Genomic DNA, 17,447 nt, shown 5'->3' on the forward strand with positions numbered 1-17,447 from the left:
TTGTCCTTTAATTGGAAAAACTCCTTCTGCGCCCCTGCGGGCGCGGGAAAAAAGGAGGACATGAACATGCGTTGCTTAGCCTTATATTGCGTTAGGTGCCGCGTAACAGGAGGTTTGAAAATAAGCTAGTATGGCCAAAGAGCACTGTAAATTTCCAGAAAAGCAAGTGGCATTTTCATGTTGCTGCGCAGCCTCGTTCCCATCGACATATTCGCTGCTTATATAAACTACCTCACTCAAAACGTAAACCACAGACACTTTTGTCGTTCTCACACATTTCTCTCACACTAAAAACACACATTCTCTCTCTGCTGCAAATCTTTTTATCTGGACAGAAATAAAGGAGAAAGAAAAAAACAACAAAAAAGGTAAATAAATAAATAAATTAATTGCTTGATTTGGTGATTCAGGCGATACAATGTTGTTACGGGGGACGTTTCCGGCTTGCAATGTCGCCGTCAGCGACTGTACTCAACCCCAAAAAAACAATCAATTCTCTCATAGTTTCTTCAATTTCACTCCACGGCGGCAAAAATCCTTATTTTCTGCTTCGGTTGTTCGGACCAATGAGCAGAAGAAGGAAGTTGCATTTGAGCCTAGCCTTGCTGACCGGCTTAGGCTTGGGAGCTTGACAGACGATGGATTGTCTTATAAGGAGAAGTTCATAGTTAGATGTTATGAGGTCGGAATTAACAAGACTGCCACTGTGGAAACCATCGCCAATCTATTACAGGTCTTCTTATGTTTCAAAAGAGCTTGACTTTTTGTAATGCTATTTTAGTTGCTCTGTCAATGCCACGTCTCTTACATGCAATTGGAAGTTTCAATTTAATTTTGTTACGATGAAATTGACCTTGGTGATTTATACTACCTCCATTTCAAGTTATATGGCAAAGTTTGAATTGTCACATAGTTTAAGAAAGAAATGATAGATCTTAAACATTCTAGTATAACAATTGTGTGAATTTAAAGCATTTCATCAAGGGTAAAATGGAAAGTTTAAGTTAAATTATTTCCAAATTTAGAAAATTGGCATTCTCTTTGGAATTAACTAAAAGGAAAATGTTGCCACCTAAACTGAAATAGAGGAAGTATATTTAGTTAAGTGGAGAGTAGTCACTAGATGGTTTTTTGCTACCAGTACTTAGGCTGCATTGCACTGGGCTTGATGTAGGTCATATGTTCTTGTTTAGGAAAGATGAACAAAAATTTCACGTCGTCGTAGTACGATCAAGTAAATGTGGAAATATAACTTGGAATGAAACTTCCTAGGACATAGAGAAGAATTTGTATAAGTGTAGAAAGTACATTGCTAAAAGTATGATTAAAATGTCCTGATTTTGGGAAGTATAACGTTCTTCCCGTTGTACAAGTATCCAACCATAAGTACTAGAAATGTTTATTTATTACTCTAAAATATCACCTTAATTGGAAGGCAGGGGATCCAACTGAAGATTGTATTCAAGGAAAGACCTACAGTAAATAGGAGAGGACTTCTCTCCCCCTTCTTTTATATATGTAGAGGTAGAGCTCAGTTCTCTTTGAACTGCTTTTAGATAATAATAATAGAAGGAGAAAGCATACTTCACTCGCATACAAAGTTTAGCTGATCTTAATATGATTTATGTGGGTATGAAATACGTTGGCGACAGTATAAATAGCACCAATATAGTCATAACAACAGAGAAAGGACAAGATAAATGAACATGAAGATGGTGAAGCCAAGATTGAAGCCAACAAGTATCAGCAAGGCAAAGGCAATAGAGTGATATTCAGACACCCTAGTAGGCTATTTCTCCACATTCCAAGAGACAAGATCAAATCTAAGAACAAAGCATAGCCCGTAGCAGAGTAATGGGCATCAAGACAACCTGGATAATCAGTATTTGCATAGGCAGGCAACTACGGACAGTGTAAGAGGGACGAAAGGATACTCCAAGAGATAAGGTACCACGTAAATAACAAAGAACACGCTTGACAGCACAAAAGTAAGAGTCATAGTTTTTGTGCATAAATTGACTCACATGACTAACGACATAGACTATATCTGGACGAGTTAATTAGAGGTATGCAAGCAACCTTACCATGTTATAATAGTTAGAAGGATCAGACGGAGGAAACCCGTATGGATATGTCGGATAGCCTTGGCTGCAACTAGACTAGATTCTAGTAGCCGCCGCTCTGCCTGGTCTTGCTAGATAGACTATTTGATCTTTGTTTGCTTGCTATTTGGTAGAAACAGCAACCTGTCCCCACTTCAGTGATCACTTAACAGTTTAGCTGTTCTTTTTTTCTGTTTCATAAACCTCTTAGTTGTCAAAGAATACAAACTTTTCAGTCTTTCCCATCATTGATTTGCATTTCTTTACTGCCATTTTCTTTCTGAAGTGGTTATTCTGCTATTTTGATTTGCACTAAGTATAGAATGTATTGCAAATGGTTGATTCCTATAAGTTTTATAAGATTATAGATTTTTTTGATAAGTTATGGGATTATAGGCCTTCTTATGCCTGATGCTCCTAAAATTATTTCTTAGCTGCTCTTTCTTATTTACATGGATACTCTTTGAGCTAATATATACAGTACTCAAAATCTATCATTTAGGAGGTTGGATGCAACCATGCTCAAAGTGTCGGATTTTCTACTGATGGATTTGCGACAACCCTTACCATGAGAAAATTGCATCTCATATGGGTTACTGCTCGCATGCACATTGAAGTATATAAATACCCTGCTTGGTAATCATTTTCTCCCTCTGCAACCACTGATTGCAGTTGTTTATGGTACAAGGCTGTAGCAACCATGAGTTATGTTGGTATGATGTTGAACAGGAGTGATGTTGTTGAAATAGAGACTTGGTGCCAAAGCGAAGGTAGAATTGGGACTAGACGAGATTGGATTCTCAAAGATTATGCTACTTGTGAAGTCATTGGAAGAGCAACCAGGTAAAATCTAGTTAATTCCTCAGCGCTCAAATAGTCCTAAACAAAAAGGAGATTAATAGCAATAAAAGATAGAGTCTCTCATCTAATTCACATCTCCTAGTGGTCAGTATGCTTTAAGGCATGCACTTTTCTGGACTCGAGCTTCATCTGTCGTCAAATGAAACTGAATCTTGCTGATACCTATTGTTTTCTATGAATATTTTAGTACATTAAGTATTTCATTGACTTCAGGCACTGTTTTATTAGCATTCTCATGCAACATTGTTTTATATAATTTCTCCGATCGTAGGGAGTTACTTCAAAAGGCTGAAAAGGACCTGGTGGACAGTGTTAAGCTTTAATATATGATCCACTGTCTTTATTTGTCAATAACTATTTGGCTGTTTTAAAAGATTTGATTTCCAGGATCAAGGTCTAATCTGTAGGATTGTTTGCAATGTCTTCCTTTTCCTTCCTGATTGCTTTTAGTTGTACTTTTTAAAATAAGAAATTTCACTATATCTGCTTGCAGCAAGTGGGTCATGATGAACCAGGACACAAGGCGTCTTCAGAAAGTCACAGATGATGTTCATGAGGAGTACCTAGTCTTTTGCCCGAAAGAACTGAGGTAAAGCTGTGATCCTCCTCATTTTCTTCTCTTTCTTCTTCCTACCCATTTCACTTTTTGGATTCCATTATTCCCTCAAGGACCTAGTGTTTATCCCAAAATGGAATCTGTGAAACTCAACACTGAATGAAATTAATGTGAAATCTGGTGAAAGTTGAAGTATTGAATAAGTTTCATGCTCTGGTGTATTTGTTATGTTGACTGTAAGAGAAAGTACGTTAGCTACTTATTTTATCCTGTCTCTATTTCAAGCCTAATGTCCATCTTTGCTTCTGGTAAAGCAAGGATTTCTGGGAGGGCACATAGTGGATTGTCCTCTGCTTCCATTAGGGTTCCTTTCTTTGCTCTCCCTCTCCCTTACACCACTAAAGTTGATGCTACCTTCTGGTCTCGATGTGTCTTCTCTCTTCTCGACCAGCATTAATGGATCGCAATCGATGGGCCTACTTTCGTATTATCATCCACACTGCCCTTTAAGACTTACTCTACTATTACGTCCTTAAGTTCTGGGCCTGCTTTTTGTTGGGGCTCCATTGATGAGCTTAAAAGATCCCTCTTGTTAAGACCATTTTTCTTCTAAGGACTTGCATGTACAATTTTGCGGGTATTATATATGGCTCTCCAATGTCCACGTGGGTGGTTCTTTATACTTCGTAGATTCACATTCGAATATATGACCATTTGGAAAGGTGTCCTGGTGCCACATTGGTAATCTCTGTTCCGTCAGATATTGCAGTTGCCTGATCTACGGTTTGGGCATTGCATGATTCCAGTTTGTCTTGGTAACTCCATCAATAATCTTCAAATGAGGTTTCACAAGTTGGATTTCACATTCAGCTTGTTTCCTATTTGAATCAAAAATGTGGTAACATCATCCTGAATGGCGATGAGCACATTGACCTGTTCTGGGACCTCCAATTCCAGACACAAATCCCTGTCCATCTGAGATGAGACCTTGATCTTGTTTGACACAATTTCATTTAGTTTGATATTGCTTCACATCTTTGGTGCTTAATCAAGACCTAAAATCCTCCCTACCAGCCATGGAATCTTCTGAAAATGCTTTCCAACCATAGGCATATCAGAAAATAGTCCAACCATATCCACCTTGTCTCCTTCTCTGTTCCTATCTTCTTGTGTAACAACCATGACAACCAGCTTCCCAGATGGATTTGCCAACTCCTCCAATACCGTTCAGGCGTTCGCCCAGCGGCGTATGCAGGACTTTGTGTAAGCGATATTGCTATTTGAAGAAGTGAAACCAGAGACGGATCCAGAATTTGAAGGTTATGGATTCAGGATTTCACCGAATGCACTGATCATTAGAGTTACTGGGTTCAGAAATTTAATATCTGTACTTATTTATTAGATTTCTTGTCAAAACTATCGGGTTCGGCTGAACCAGTAACTTTAATGGTGCATCCACCCCTGAGTGAACAAATCACTATAACATGATCATCTTAATAAAATACCTTCAGATACCTTAGTACAATTGTCCTCGACTAGTTTTTATTTTTTCCAAATGTTGAGTTGAGTCGTATCAATTGAAAAATTAAAAAATAAAAACATATGAGCAAAACAAAACAAAATTTCGTGGGGTATTTTTAAATTTAAAATAGCTTTTGATTCTTGAAACTTATACTTATCTCTAATGATAAAGTTTTGAGTTGGAGTTGAACAACATACGAGCAAATGATACAAAGTTTTCTTGGTGTATTTTTAAGAAATTTTAAAATAATTTTGATCCTTGAAACTTTATTTATCTCTATTGATGAAGTTTTAGCAAAGCCATTACTTTTATTATTGGGATTTACACTTGTTGATAATATATTTTGGAGTGTGGTGTAAAACCGTAAATTTGAGGCCTTGAGGCTCTTGTTTATAGGGAAAAAAGCTGGGAAATGTATTTATGAGGATTTGAAACCACGACTTTGCTCTACCTAAGGAGCTAGCATGACCAGATGGACTAGCTGGCTCTTCTGTTAAGCGGTTTCATGTTCTATTATATTATCTCATTTATTTATCTTTTGATTATATACCTATAATGAAATTTTTTTGCGACGCTTGTATCAACATAAATCCGCCCCTGCCTTCACCAATCTTTTAATTTTTGCTGCCTCTGTTGTAGAAGGAAATGGAGGCATTTGTTGTCTGCTATTTTGTAATCGTCTGTCCCAAGCTACTTTCCAAGTCTTCATAGCCCAGTTCCTAAACTCCTGAGTCCTGACAGGACAGCCACTTGTCATTTAGTCCTTCCATTTCTGCCTCTAGGCAGCCAGTGCATAAGCTCCCGGTTTGCACGGAGTCTAGATCACATAAGGTCTATTGTATGCAAGTCTTACCTTACGTCTCTTCAAGAGGTCTTGAACCTGTGACCTCCAGGTCACATGTTGGCAACTCTTATCCTATTTATTCAAGCAAACCAAATTTAATATTACCAAAACCTATCTTAATCTACTCTACTAGGATGAATTGTTTTCCAAAAATATTTTCAAAACTAATCTTATAAAAAAAAAATTAATAATAATAAACCCAACTTAAATCTAAGCCCTAAATCTTTAGTTCTGCAAAAAAAAAAAACTGAACATTTTCTTGACCTTTTTTATCACAATTATCCTGTCTCTGTATAACCATCCTTTTCTGTTTATGCTTTTCGCAATGCTAGGCTAGCTTTTCCGGAGGAGAACAATAACAGCCTAAAGAAGATATCAAAACTGGAAGATCCTGCTCATTATTCTAGGCTAGGATTGGTGGTAAGTATTGTTACAAATGCATGACTCAGACGACCATCCATTTCCAAGCACTAAGAAACCAAAGGATGTTAATTGTTTTTTGCAGCCACGAAGAGCTGATTTGGACATGAATCAACATGTAAACAATGTGACTTACATCGGCTGGGTTCTTGAGGTTTGTAGTAATGCTGCTTCTTTTTCTAGTTAATCATGTAGATGTTTTCAACCATATGTCATGAAATGATGTTCTCCTCCTATGGGTATTAAAACTGTTCTGTCACTGAAACTTTTTGTGCATTACAATATATAGTTAGACTAGGCGAAAGTTTTTTAGTTGATAGCCCACTTTTTCCGTGTTCTTCATTATGGGAAATAGTTAGACATGTAAAGTGATTTTTAGTTGATAGCCCTTTAGAAGCCCTACTGTTAATTTATAGCATAGTAAGTCATTACCCTTTTGGTTACCGAGAAATCCGTCTGGGGCCAACTCTTATGACCAACTGCAGCCTTCGGAACTCAGAGATAATGGGCCTGCCCCTCTACCTATTTTCACTTAAATCAGGCTTAGTTCGCATAGCGCAAGAGTGGAACTTGTGACCTAAGTCACAAGTCCCTCAAACTTTGCCACTTGAATTAAGTCCTGGGGGTGGGAAGTCGTTACCTTTTTTTGGCAAGGATACAGAAAGTTTGTCGGTTTCTGCTGGACTTCAGCCTCAATCCTGGTTGTTGTGAATGTACAGTATTTGATGCACAAGTTCTCTATTTGCTAACACAAGTTCTTACATCAACACGGCTACTTTCTCTATTTGCTAACACAAGTTCTTACATCAACACGGCTACTTTCTCTATTTTGCTAATAAATTAACTTGTCTCCATCGCAGAGTATGCCTCAAGATATCATTGACACACATGAACTGCAAACGATTACATTAGATTATAGGCGTGAATGCCAGCATGATGACGTAGTCAATTCCCTCACGAGCCTTGAATCGTTTGAGGACTCTGCTTTAGGGACTAACGGATCAGCTACTGCTGCAAGAGAGATAAACAAGAGCTTCTTGCATTTGGTGAGATTATCAGGTGATGGACTTGAAATAAATAGGGCCCGAACTGAATGGAAAAAGAAATTTGTTAAGAGCTGAATTTCACAGGGCTTGCATTTGTTGTATTATATTAGTAGTATATTCTTCTACTTTGTCATTTTTTGTGTTTTCATATCTCCTCTTGTTCATTTTCAGTGTTCCCTCTCATCTTTTGTATTTTTAATTTCTTTTTTTCTATTTCTTTCCCCGGGGACCGGGTATATCTTGGTTGTATATCTCTTGATTGGACTGTAATGCCATCCTCTTTAGTTATGACACATGCATGTAGACTAGCCAGAAAGAATTGTACTAATTTGGAAATAGTCATTAATTCTTATCAATTCGAAAGACACTTTCCATTTTAGAATGTTTCAAGTTATTTGGCATAATTTTACTAATAAGATTATTTCTATACCACTTTCATAGTTTTCAAGAATTCAAATTTGTTAATTATTCGAGTTTTAAACTTTGATTTGGAATTTTATCTATAAAACTAAATTTAGGATTATGACTTCATATATCAATAATAAGGTATATTGGTTTGATTCAAATCCTAAATTCGGTTTCAATTTAAAACAATGGGACGTAAGGAGTATAATTTTTACGAGTATATAGAATTTAAATCTTTTTGATCGAGTCTCTCCTTTAAACTACTCCCTCCGTTTCAAAAAGATTGTCTTAGTTTGACTTGGCACAAACCAGGGGAGACCCTTCCATAAAGCAACTGTTTTAGGCTCCATATCTATAAGGGCCCCATTTTTTGTTACACCTAATAGGCTATATATAAGTTCTAAAAAAAGATTCTGTGAAGTAAAAAAGTTTGATTTCTTTCTTTAACAAGTACGGAGAAGAAGGATTTGCAACTGCTATGATTTCTGCCACGAAAACTGTGCTTGAAATGAATATCGAACCCGGATTTCATAAGAAACGTATGGTATATAGGAAATAATAATTTTATGAGAATATTGATAATAAAATCTCAAGATCTTTCGAAGAGTCCTTTGGAGTTGATAACTTTATACATAGTAGATAAGGCTATTTTTTCACTTCAAAATAGATTTGAACAATTCAAAGCATATGAAAATATTTTTGGTTTTCTATGTAGCGGTAAAATTAAGATCACTAGATGATGGAAATTTGAAAAAATATTGCCTTAATCTTGAATGTTCCTTAAAGCATAATAATCAATTCGATCTTGATGATTTTTAGATTTATTTTTAGAATTAAAAATATTAAATAAAATAGTACAATTAGAAGATAACAGTTTAATTGATACACTCGGTCAAATAATAAAATTTGATTCTTTTTCCAATGCCTATATTACTTATGGAATAATGGTAATAACTTTTGTTACCGTCGCTTCAGCGGAAAGAAACTTTAAAATTAAAATTGATGAAATCTTACATAAGATCAACAATGTCTCAAGAAAGGTTAAATGGATTAGCTATATTGTCACGACCCAAATCGAAGGGCCGCGAAGGGCACCCGGTGCCTTACTCAACCGAGTACCAACATAACATATCTTTCTTATTATACTATCTTAAGTAAATGAGCCAGAAACCCGTCATGAGATAACAAGAATAAATCATAAGAGAATACTCAACATATGACGATCCAACATGATATACAAACTTATACATATGACATACAGGCCTATAAGGCCGACATGACCATTTGTAAATTCAACACATAAGCCAATAAGGCCATACACGTATCTGTAAACCTGATATCTGTCTACAAGCCTCTAAGAGTACATAAAATCATAAAGGTCGATACAGGGCCCGCCATACCAATCAATACATATCCAAAGCATACTGACCAAATAGGCAACTCCGGAGCAAGTGGAGTGCACCAACACCTCCGCTGAGCTGATAGCCTACTAGGAAGACTGTCAACCTATCAATCGGGACCTGCGGGCATGAAACGCAGCGTCCCCAGGCAAAAGGGACGTCAGTACAAATAAAGTACTGAGTATGTAAGGTAGGAAAGCATAAACAAGAACATTAATGTAAAGAGAGATAAAGGAGATACAACCTGTAACATCTGCGTGCCTCTGGGAGCTACTGACATGAAGTGCATAATACATATATATACATAAAATTTTAAAAACATACGTCTCTGTAGACATCATCATCATCATCATATCGTACCCGGCCTCAAAGAGGACTCGGTAAAAACATACCCGGCCATCATAAGGCTCGTTAGAATCGTACCCGGCCACGTGGAGCTCGGTAAATCTAACTGATCAGTGGTTGAACAATAGGTGTCGTACCCGGCCTACTATAGTGCGTCTCAGTAGATCAAAATAGATATTATATATAATGCATGCTAGACTCATGGAATCACGTTCTAAACCTTTCAGAGTGACGTAAGGTCGTTTCACCTTTGATTAGCATTATGGACATCATACCATCAATATGAACTTCACTAGGACTCAAGGATCATACATACTTTCTTAGAATAACTTTGTACGGAAATAACAAAATGTACAACCTTATTTGCTAGGAGTAGATTCAAAATCAGTATTGAATAAAGGCTAAATCTGCAACTTAAACTTGTAGCTCGTTTATATAAATTCGTGCAGCATCTCCCCTGTAACAAGAGCCTCCTCCAATATAATATACCCACAAAAATTACCAGAGAAATCCAATAATACATAATCATCAATAACAAGATACCATAAAACAACAAGTCATAACTATTTTACCACGAGCGACAAGCTCCAATTGGAATTCGTATACCCCATATCATCCCTTATAGACTTTTTACTTTAACTTAATAGTATCATTTGAAGTCATTCATCAGTAATTCCAACCTTATACCATATATCCATAACAAAGAAAATGATCCACAACTCCAATTATTCTTAATTGGCAACTTTATTCACTAGTTCATGTCTAGTTCATCCATTTAACTCAACTGATGTCAATATAACCTTAAGAACTTGTTGGAACACAATATAATTACCTCCTACAGTAGATGCAAGTCGAAATTCATGTTATATTTAGCTTACAACAGCCCAACATACCCCAATCAATTCATACCAAAAACAACGACTATAGTAGTGTCCAACACCTCGAAAGTATTATAAAGAATGACTAATCCATTATTTCACCAATATGTGGTGTTTCTCCACACCAATTATCCTCTAAAAACTCCATTAAATAGCAGAAAAATATACAGCTCAAAAGCTACACGAAACAACCCACGAAACAGCCCACAAAACAGTCCATTACAAATCAAATAACTCGAACTCACGGCTTCCGATCACCGTCCCGTGAGTTCTAAATATTATGAAATGAATTAATCAACCTTACTTGATATTTAAGATCTTGAAACCAGAAATTAGGCATTTTTATTAACTTCAAACTACCTTCCAAAACTCAAACTACAAAGAAAAAGAGAGGTTATATAGCAATACTTACGTCGTGAGGATCGTTCTTGTGTTATTGCTTCGTGATTTCGTGCCTCGGATGATAGTATCATTGAAAATACTTATGGAGTACTTGAGGATGAGTTTAGGGGTGTTATATGGTCGAGCTATCTGGAAAACCAAAGTAAGAGACGAGACAGAGAGATAAACATCCCCTTTTCTAAAAGTCAAAAAGGTGCCACGTGCCACTCTCTCATTGGCCCTTTTTCAAACGCTTATATCTTTTTATCCGGATGTCGTATAAACAAACGGTTATGAGCGTTGGAAACTACATTCCAAGACCTTCAATTTGATATATAATATGTCCCAAAAAGATCTCATATAGCATACGAAATATATTACTAAAAAAACTTCATTACAAGGCAAATCCTTAGTCGGTTTTTCCGCAACTTAAATCCGATTTTTCTCAAACTTTATACTTCATATTCAAACATCATATATAGTCATATCATGTCTTTAAACTCATTTAAATCATGATTAACAAGTCTCATATTCATCTTAACTTGCGTAACACTTTGGCAAACCTTTCTTGTCCTTGTAGAAGGATTTCATCCTTTTTGAGTTTATATTAGATAATCCTATAATGATAGTAATATCTGAAGTACGGGGTGTAACAATATGTACCCTTATAAACATTTATCCTTGAATATTAACTCTCAAAGTCTTGAAAAAAAAATATGGGATGTAACACCATTAAATTACTTTATATACTTTCCAAGAGGATCTCATTTTTGAGCTTACATCAATGGACTTACGACGTACTTTCACATACAAAAATATGGGTTGTAACATTATTCCCCCCTTTGGAACATTCGTCCTCGAATGTTGACTGATGCGCTTCTCATTCTCATACCATATGGCTCTTATGAATACTTTAACATTGTCCTTTGTCATCTAGGCAATTGTTCTATGAATAAATTTAAAAACCAAGGCATTCCCCCCTTTAGTCCTATTCTCACCTCGCGAATTATGGCCGGAGTCCTTCCGATCTCGTAACTTCGACTACCTTCTATGATGTATCCTATATGACTATGCCCTTTTATGCACGACTCTTCTCTCCTTTTTCCTCCAGTTTTTTGCCAATCTGTTGGCTTCACTTTGTGAATACAATATAGAACTATGACAAGATGTCCCTCTGGGCATATATAGGTATACTTAAGCTCTTCGCTTGGTACTTTGCTGAATGTACGACTATTTCTATATTTCGTTTTATAGCCTTGGTATTATTACCGAGGTGTGCTACACAACTCTAGGTTACTTTCTAATTGCTTGTCCCATAACCTGCTGGCGCAACCCTGCCACATTAGGAACATATAATCGATCTCAATATCTAAGGACTTTATCTTCTGTAATCTCAAGTAGTATTTTCTCCTTTTGAAGGGTTGTATCTCTATAATGATCTAGCACATGATCTTCATACTGGCATTCCTTCACTTCAGCTATTAAAGAGGAGATTTCCATGTCCTAAGTAGTAACTCTGGTACCACATGCATCTAGTAATCGAATTCCAAGATTAGCTAGCAGATGAATCTCGCAAGCTATATCACTCTTCTATGCCTGTAAATATGATAGGCTAAACATAGATCTACGATTGAGGGCATTGACTGATACATTCGCCTTCCCTGGATGATATAAAGTATAAAACTCATAGTCCTTCACAAACTCCAACCACCGCCTCAGATGTAATACATTGTCACTAAGGCTCGCGTCTCATCGGGGAACATTTGAAGTGATTTTCTTGATGCACCTAGGGACGATACTATACTTCAATAACTGCATTTTCATAACATCCCAACGTATTCATCTTATGTGGGCATTCTAATACCGTGCCATCCATGAAATCTCTTTTCTTTAAATCATTACTCAATCGAAGGCCCAAATGTCATTCTCTTAACTATCACAATTACACCCTTATTCTACTACCAGGGCAGTATTCCATCTTTTCTAATTGCTCATGTTCTTATACTCCTCTGAGTTCATTCAAAGTGTACCGAGCTTTCTATAGCTCATGGAAATCATCAAACCTCTTGTTTTGACGGGTTTAGTCCTGAGACCTTTCCTATTATTGTCACCTTCTCACTCATGTTTACCATACTTACCTTTAAATATCGCATCGTATCTTCTATCAATTTCATAACATCCCTTCTACATTAGTGGAATTCACATACATACCTTAAAGCTCTACTATAATACTTGCAACCCTGGTGCATACACAATCTGGTAGGAGCTTCGTATTAACGTCTTATGAGGATAGTACTCTTCTAATTGCTTTATCGTAGAGCTTTTATAGAATATGATTGTTGTACTATCCATCTTATACCTCTTCTATTAAAAGTGCTCCTGCTATGGTTTGAGTCACGATTTCTATAATCATCTGGGTCTAACAATCGGACTCGTGATGTAACTTTCGAGTTTCCTCTACCTTATCAGCCTTTAATTAAGCTTAAGCTATCTTCCAATCTTCATCTTAGGGTATTAGCTATTACATTAGCCTTTCATGGACTCTATGTAGCATCCATGATATAATCTTCTAACAATTCAAGTCTTTGTCGGTGACGTGGACTTAATTCTTTCTTTTACTTATACTAGAGTCTCCTATAGCTGTATGAATGTCATGGATATAAATCTGAAATCTTAAGTGCGTTCACAATGTAACCAACTCTGGGTCATTGATTGAATAATTCCTTTCGTGCCTTCTCAGCGTTCTTTAAATCTAAGCAATCACTTTTCCTGGTCGTTATGCCACTTGTTGCGTGAATACTTGGCTTATCTTATTGCCCACCAATACTTGAATTTCTTATAACTCATATGATCTCAAATATCACTTCTGACTTCCCGTTCATTAATCACGATAGGTGCCACTTTCTTATGGAGTGTATACCATATTGTAGTGAGACTGTTGTTACAAGACCATTTCTTCTTTAGATCGGTTATGCTTAAGTTGAAGCCTTCTTCCTTATTTCCTCAGCTAGTCTTTCTTTGTAGTACTTAAGGAGACCTTCTGGATCTTGTAAAGTTACGATCTTGTTATACTGTATACCCGAAGGAATTTTCGATATTCTTACTCGCCTACAAACATCCTTAGTTACATACCTTCGTGCCCTTGTGCTCGTAGGGTTACTTCTAAACTCAGATTTTGATTGTACCTTAGTGGCACTCTCCATTATTTCCGTAACACTTATACGGTACCTTTAGTAATCCAACTCTTATCTGAATACTTCTCAAGGTTACGACATCATATCTGCGAGACTGAATTTACTAGATTAGGATTCACGACGTTTATCTTGCATGATTTGCTTATAACCTTTTGTCTAGCCATAACTTGGCTTTTCCTGAATCAACTACAAACTACTTGTTGGTCCATTCTCATATCTATATTCCTCGTAATCTCTCTTTGGTTATTTGCTTTGTCTTAAGTTACCTCCCACACTCACTCCTTATGTATCAAATATTTATTTTCACTTATTTATCAACATCATCGGGTGTGCAACACTTAAAGCTTCTCTCCGGCGTCATACTTGCATAATGTTCTAGAGTCATATCATATCTATAGTATCTGAATAGATTCTGTCTCATTCCTTTCACCCTTTTACCTCAATCCTCCTTTACTATTCCACAGTTACCTCTTCATCTTGCCATTTTTCACATCTTCACTAACATCTTACTCGCCTTGTGGTAACCCCTCTATATCGGGGATAATTGAATTTATTACGCATAAGGGCGACACTTAGTGTAACTGGCACACTTAGTTCCCTAAGCTTAACTCTGCTCCACGTGCTTGCTTTAGGGAAGCATCTTCCTAAACGAACCTTAAAGGTTATTCTTTTGTTGTCCATTCTATTATTGTCGGAATGTTATCTCTGAAATTCTCATGATATCAACCATTATAAAATCCTTCAGTCCCTAATTCATGTTCAGTTTATCTTGTTCACCAGCACATACTGATTTTTATTACTCTGGGGTCTAACCTTTCCTCCTGGTAATCACGTTGAAGGCACCAACTCATTTCTCGAAATAAGGATATAACTTTATGGCTTATACTCTTTTATTGCCTCAAGGCCTGTCACCTCTTGTATTTTCCTTCACTTGACTATGGACTATATCATTGTGTCATATTTTGATTTACCGTTATCATCCATTTATCACATCTTACTCATGATGCTTTATTTACTCCCTTCTTATTCTCCGGATAATATCTTTATCTATCACTTTATTCTGAAAACTTTGACAAAATGTTCTTTCTTAGCTCCCCGTTCTACATCTCACTGGCTCTTCGGAATGCCTACCATTCTCTTTTTTCTTTACTCGGGGCTGGAGTCATACTAAGGTAAATATTTGCCTATTCTAGGATCTCACCGCCTATCTTCTGAAATTTTTGAATATTCTAGTATTCATATCTGATTGTAATATTCTAAAGTTCACCATCTAGGTGTCTCACAAGAAGATATATTACCATATTTGCGCTATTGTTCGGAAACATTAATTAATGATAACAATCCATCCATAATTTTGAGTTACTCTAACCCGAGTTGAATCTTGATATCACCTTCTTCTTTTAAACTATATTTGTTAGCTCCCGTATGGCAAAACTGAGATGAGTGTCGTCAATTGTATATATCACCGTTAATATTGAAGGTAACACCAATACTTACATTTCTCTGCCTAAATTGTAAATACAGGTAATCTTCATTAACTAGGTACCTCGTACCCTTCGTCATCTTGCTTGTTTTACTTGCTGAAACTTGTGTCTACTTTCCGATTCACTTATTCCTTTTTACCATACGAGTGGATAGATATTCTTGCCTTAGGGATCCTTATCAAGAAGCTTACACATCTTAGAACATACATGATCTGTTGAAGACCCCACATTTGCTCATTATAAGCATGATGCAAAATCGAGTTCCTCTGACTCAACTCTTCCACAACCACATTCAATATCATACCATCTATTTATTTGGATAAGGTATCGTTGTATTACGAACACAATAGAATTTAGAAGTTTGAATTTTTACAATTGAGCTCTACAACACGATCTAGAGTAAGAAGAAAGAGTGACAGTCCTAAATGCCCCGTAGCCTCCTGCTTATAAGTGTGGTGCACAACACACCCATAAACAAGAGTCTACTAGACACGGCTTGTAAACTCCCTAGGACAGAACTGCTCTGATACCACTTTTGTCACGACCCAAACCGAAGGGCCGCGAAGGGCACCCGGTGCCTTACTCAACCGAGTACCAACATAACATATCTTTCTTATTATACTATCTTAAGTAAATGAGCCAGAAACCCGTCATGAGATAACAAGAATAAATCATAAGGGAATACTCAACATATGATGATCCAACATGATATACAAACTTATACATGTGACATACAGGCCTATAAGGCCGACATGACCATTTGTAAATTCAACACATAGGCCAATAAGGCCATACACGTATCCGTAAACCTGATATCTGTCTACAAGCCTCTAAGAGTACATAAAATCATAAAGGTCGGGACAGGGCCCGCCATACCAATCAATACATATCCAAAGCATACTGATCAAATAGGCAACTCCGGAGCAAGTGGAGTGCACCAACACCTCCGCTGAGCTGGTAGCCTACTAGGAAGACTGTCAACCTATCAATCGGGACCTGCGGGCATGAAACGCAACGTCCCCAGGCAAAAGGGACGTCAGTACAAATAAAGTACCGAGTATGTAAGGTAGGAAAGCATAAACAAGAACATTAATGTAAAGAGAGATAGAGGAGATACAACCTGTAACATCTGCGTGCCTCTGGGAGCTACTGACATGAAGTGCATAATACATATATATACATAAACTTTTAAAAACATACGTCTCTGTAGTGGGCATCATCATCATCATATCGTACCCGGCCTCAAAGAGGACTCGGTAAAAACGTACCCGGCCATCATAAGGCTCGGTAGAATCGTACCCGGCCACGTGGAGCTCGGTAAATCCAACTGATCAGTGGTTGCAAAATAGGTGTCGTACCCGGCCTACTATAGTGCGTCTCGGTAGATCAAAATAGATATTATATATAATGCATGTTAGACTCATGGAATCACGTTCTAAACCTTTCAGAGTGACGTAAGGTCGTTTCACCTTTGATTAGCATGCATCATACCATCAATATGAACTTCACTAGGACTCAAGGATCATACATACTTTCTTAGAATAACTTTGTACGGAAATAACAAAATGTACAACCTTATTTGCTAGGAGTAGATTCAAAATCAGTGTTGAATAAAGGCTAAATCTGCAACTTAAACTTGTAGCTCGTTTATATAAGTTCGGGAAGCATCTCCCCTGTAACAAGAGCCTCCTCCAATATAATATACCCACAAAAATTACCAGAGAAATCCAGCAATACATAATCATCAATAACAAGACACCATAAAACAACAACAAGTCATAACTATTTTACGACGAGCGACAAGCTCCAATTGGAATTCGTATATCCCATATCATCCCTTATAGACTTTTTACTTTAACTTAATAGTATCATTAACATGATAATGAAGTCATTCATCAGTAATTCCAGCCTTATACCATATATCCATAACAAAGAAATGATCCACAACTCCAATTATTCTTAATTGGCAACTTTATTCACTAGTTCATGTCTAGTTCATCCATTTAACT

At 36.8% G+C, this 17,447-nt stretch overlaps 1 protein-coding gene across 1 annotated transcript; it reads left to right on the plus strand.

Moving 5' to 3' along the window:
* Nucleotides 1-250: 250 nt before the first annotated feature.
* LOC104237854 (oleoyl-acyl carrier protein thioesterase, chloroplastic) lies at nt 251-7,707 on the plus strand. Its single transcript, XM_009792084.2, has 7 exons — nt 251-733; nt 2,605-2,738; nt 2,832-2,945; nt 3,457-3,552; nt 6,218-6,305; nt 6,391-6,459; nt 7,166-7,707. The coding sequence occupies exons 1-7, from the start codon at nt 419-421 to the stop codon at nt 7,424-7,426; spliced, it is 1,077 nt and encodes a 358-aa protein (XP_009790386.1). The 5' UTR covers nt 251-418; the 3' UTR covers nt 7,427-7,707.
* Nucleotides 7,708-17,447: the final 9,740 nt, after the last annotated feature.

The sequence above is a fragment of the Nicotiana sylvestris genome, chromosome 9 (genome assembly GCF_000393655.2).
Source record: "Nicotiana sylvestris chromosome 9, ASM39365v2, whole genome shotgun sequence".
Classification (NCBI taxonomy): Eukaryota; Viridiplantae; Streptophyta; class Magnoliopsida; order Solanales; family Solanaceae; genus Nicotiana; species Nicotiana sylvestris.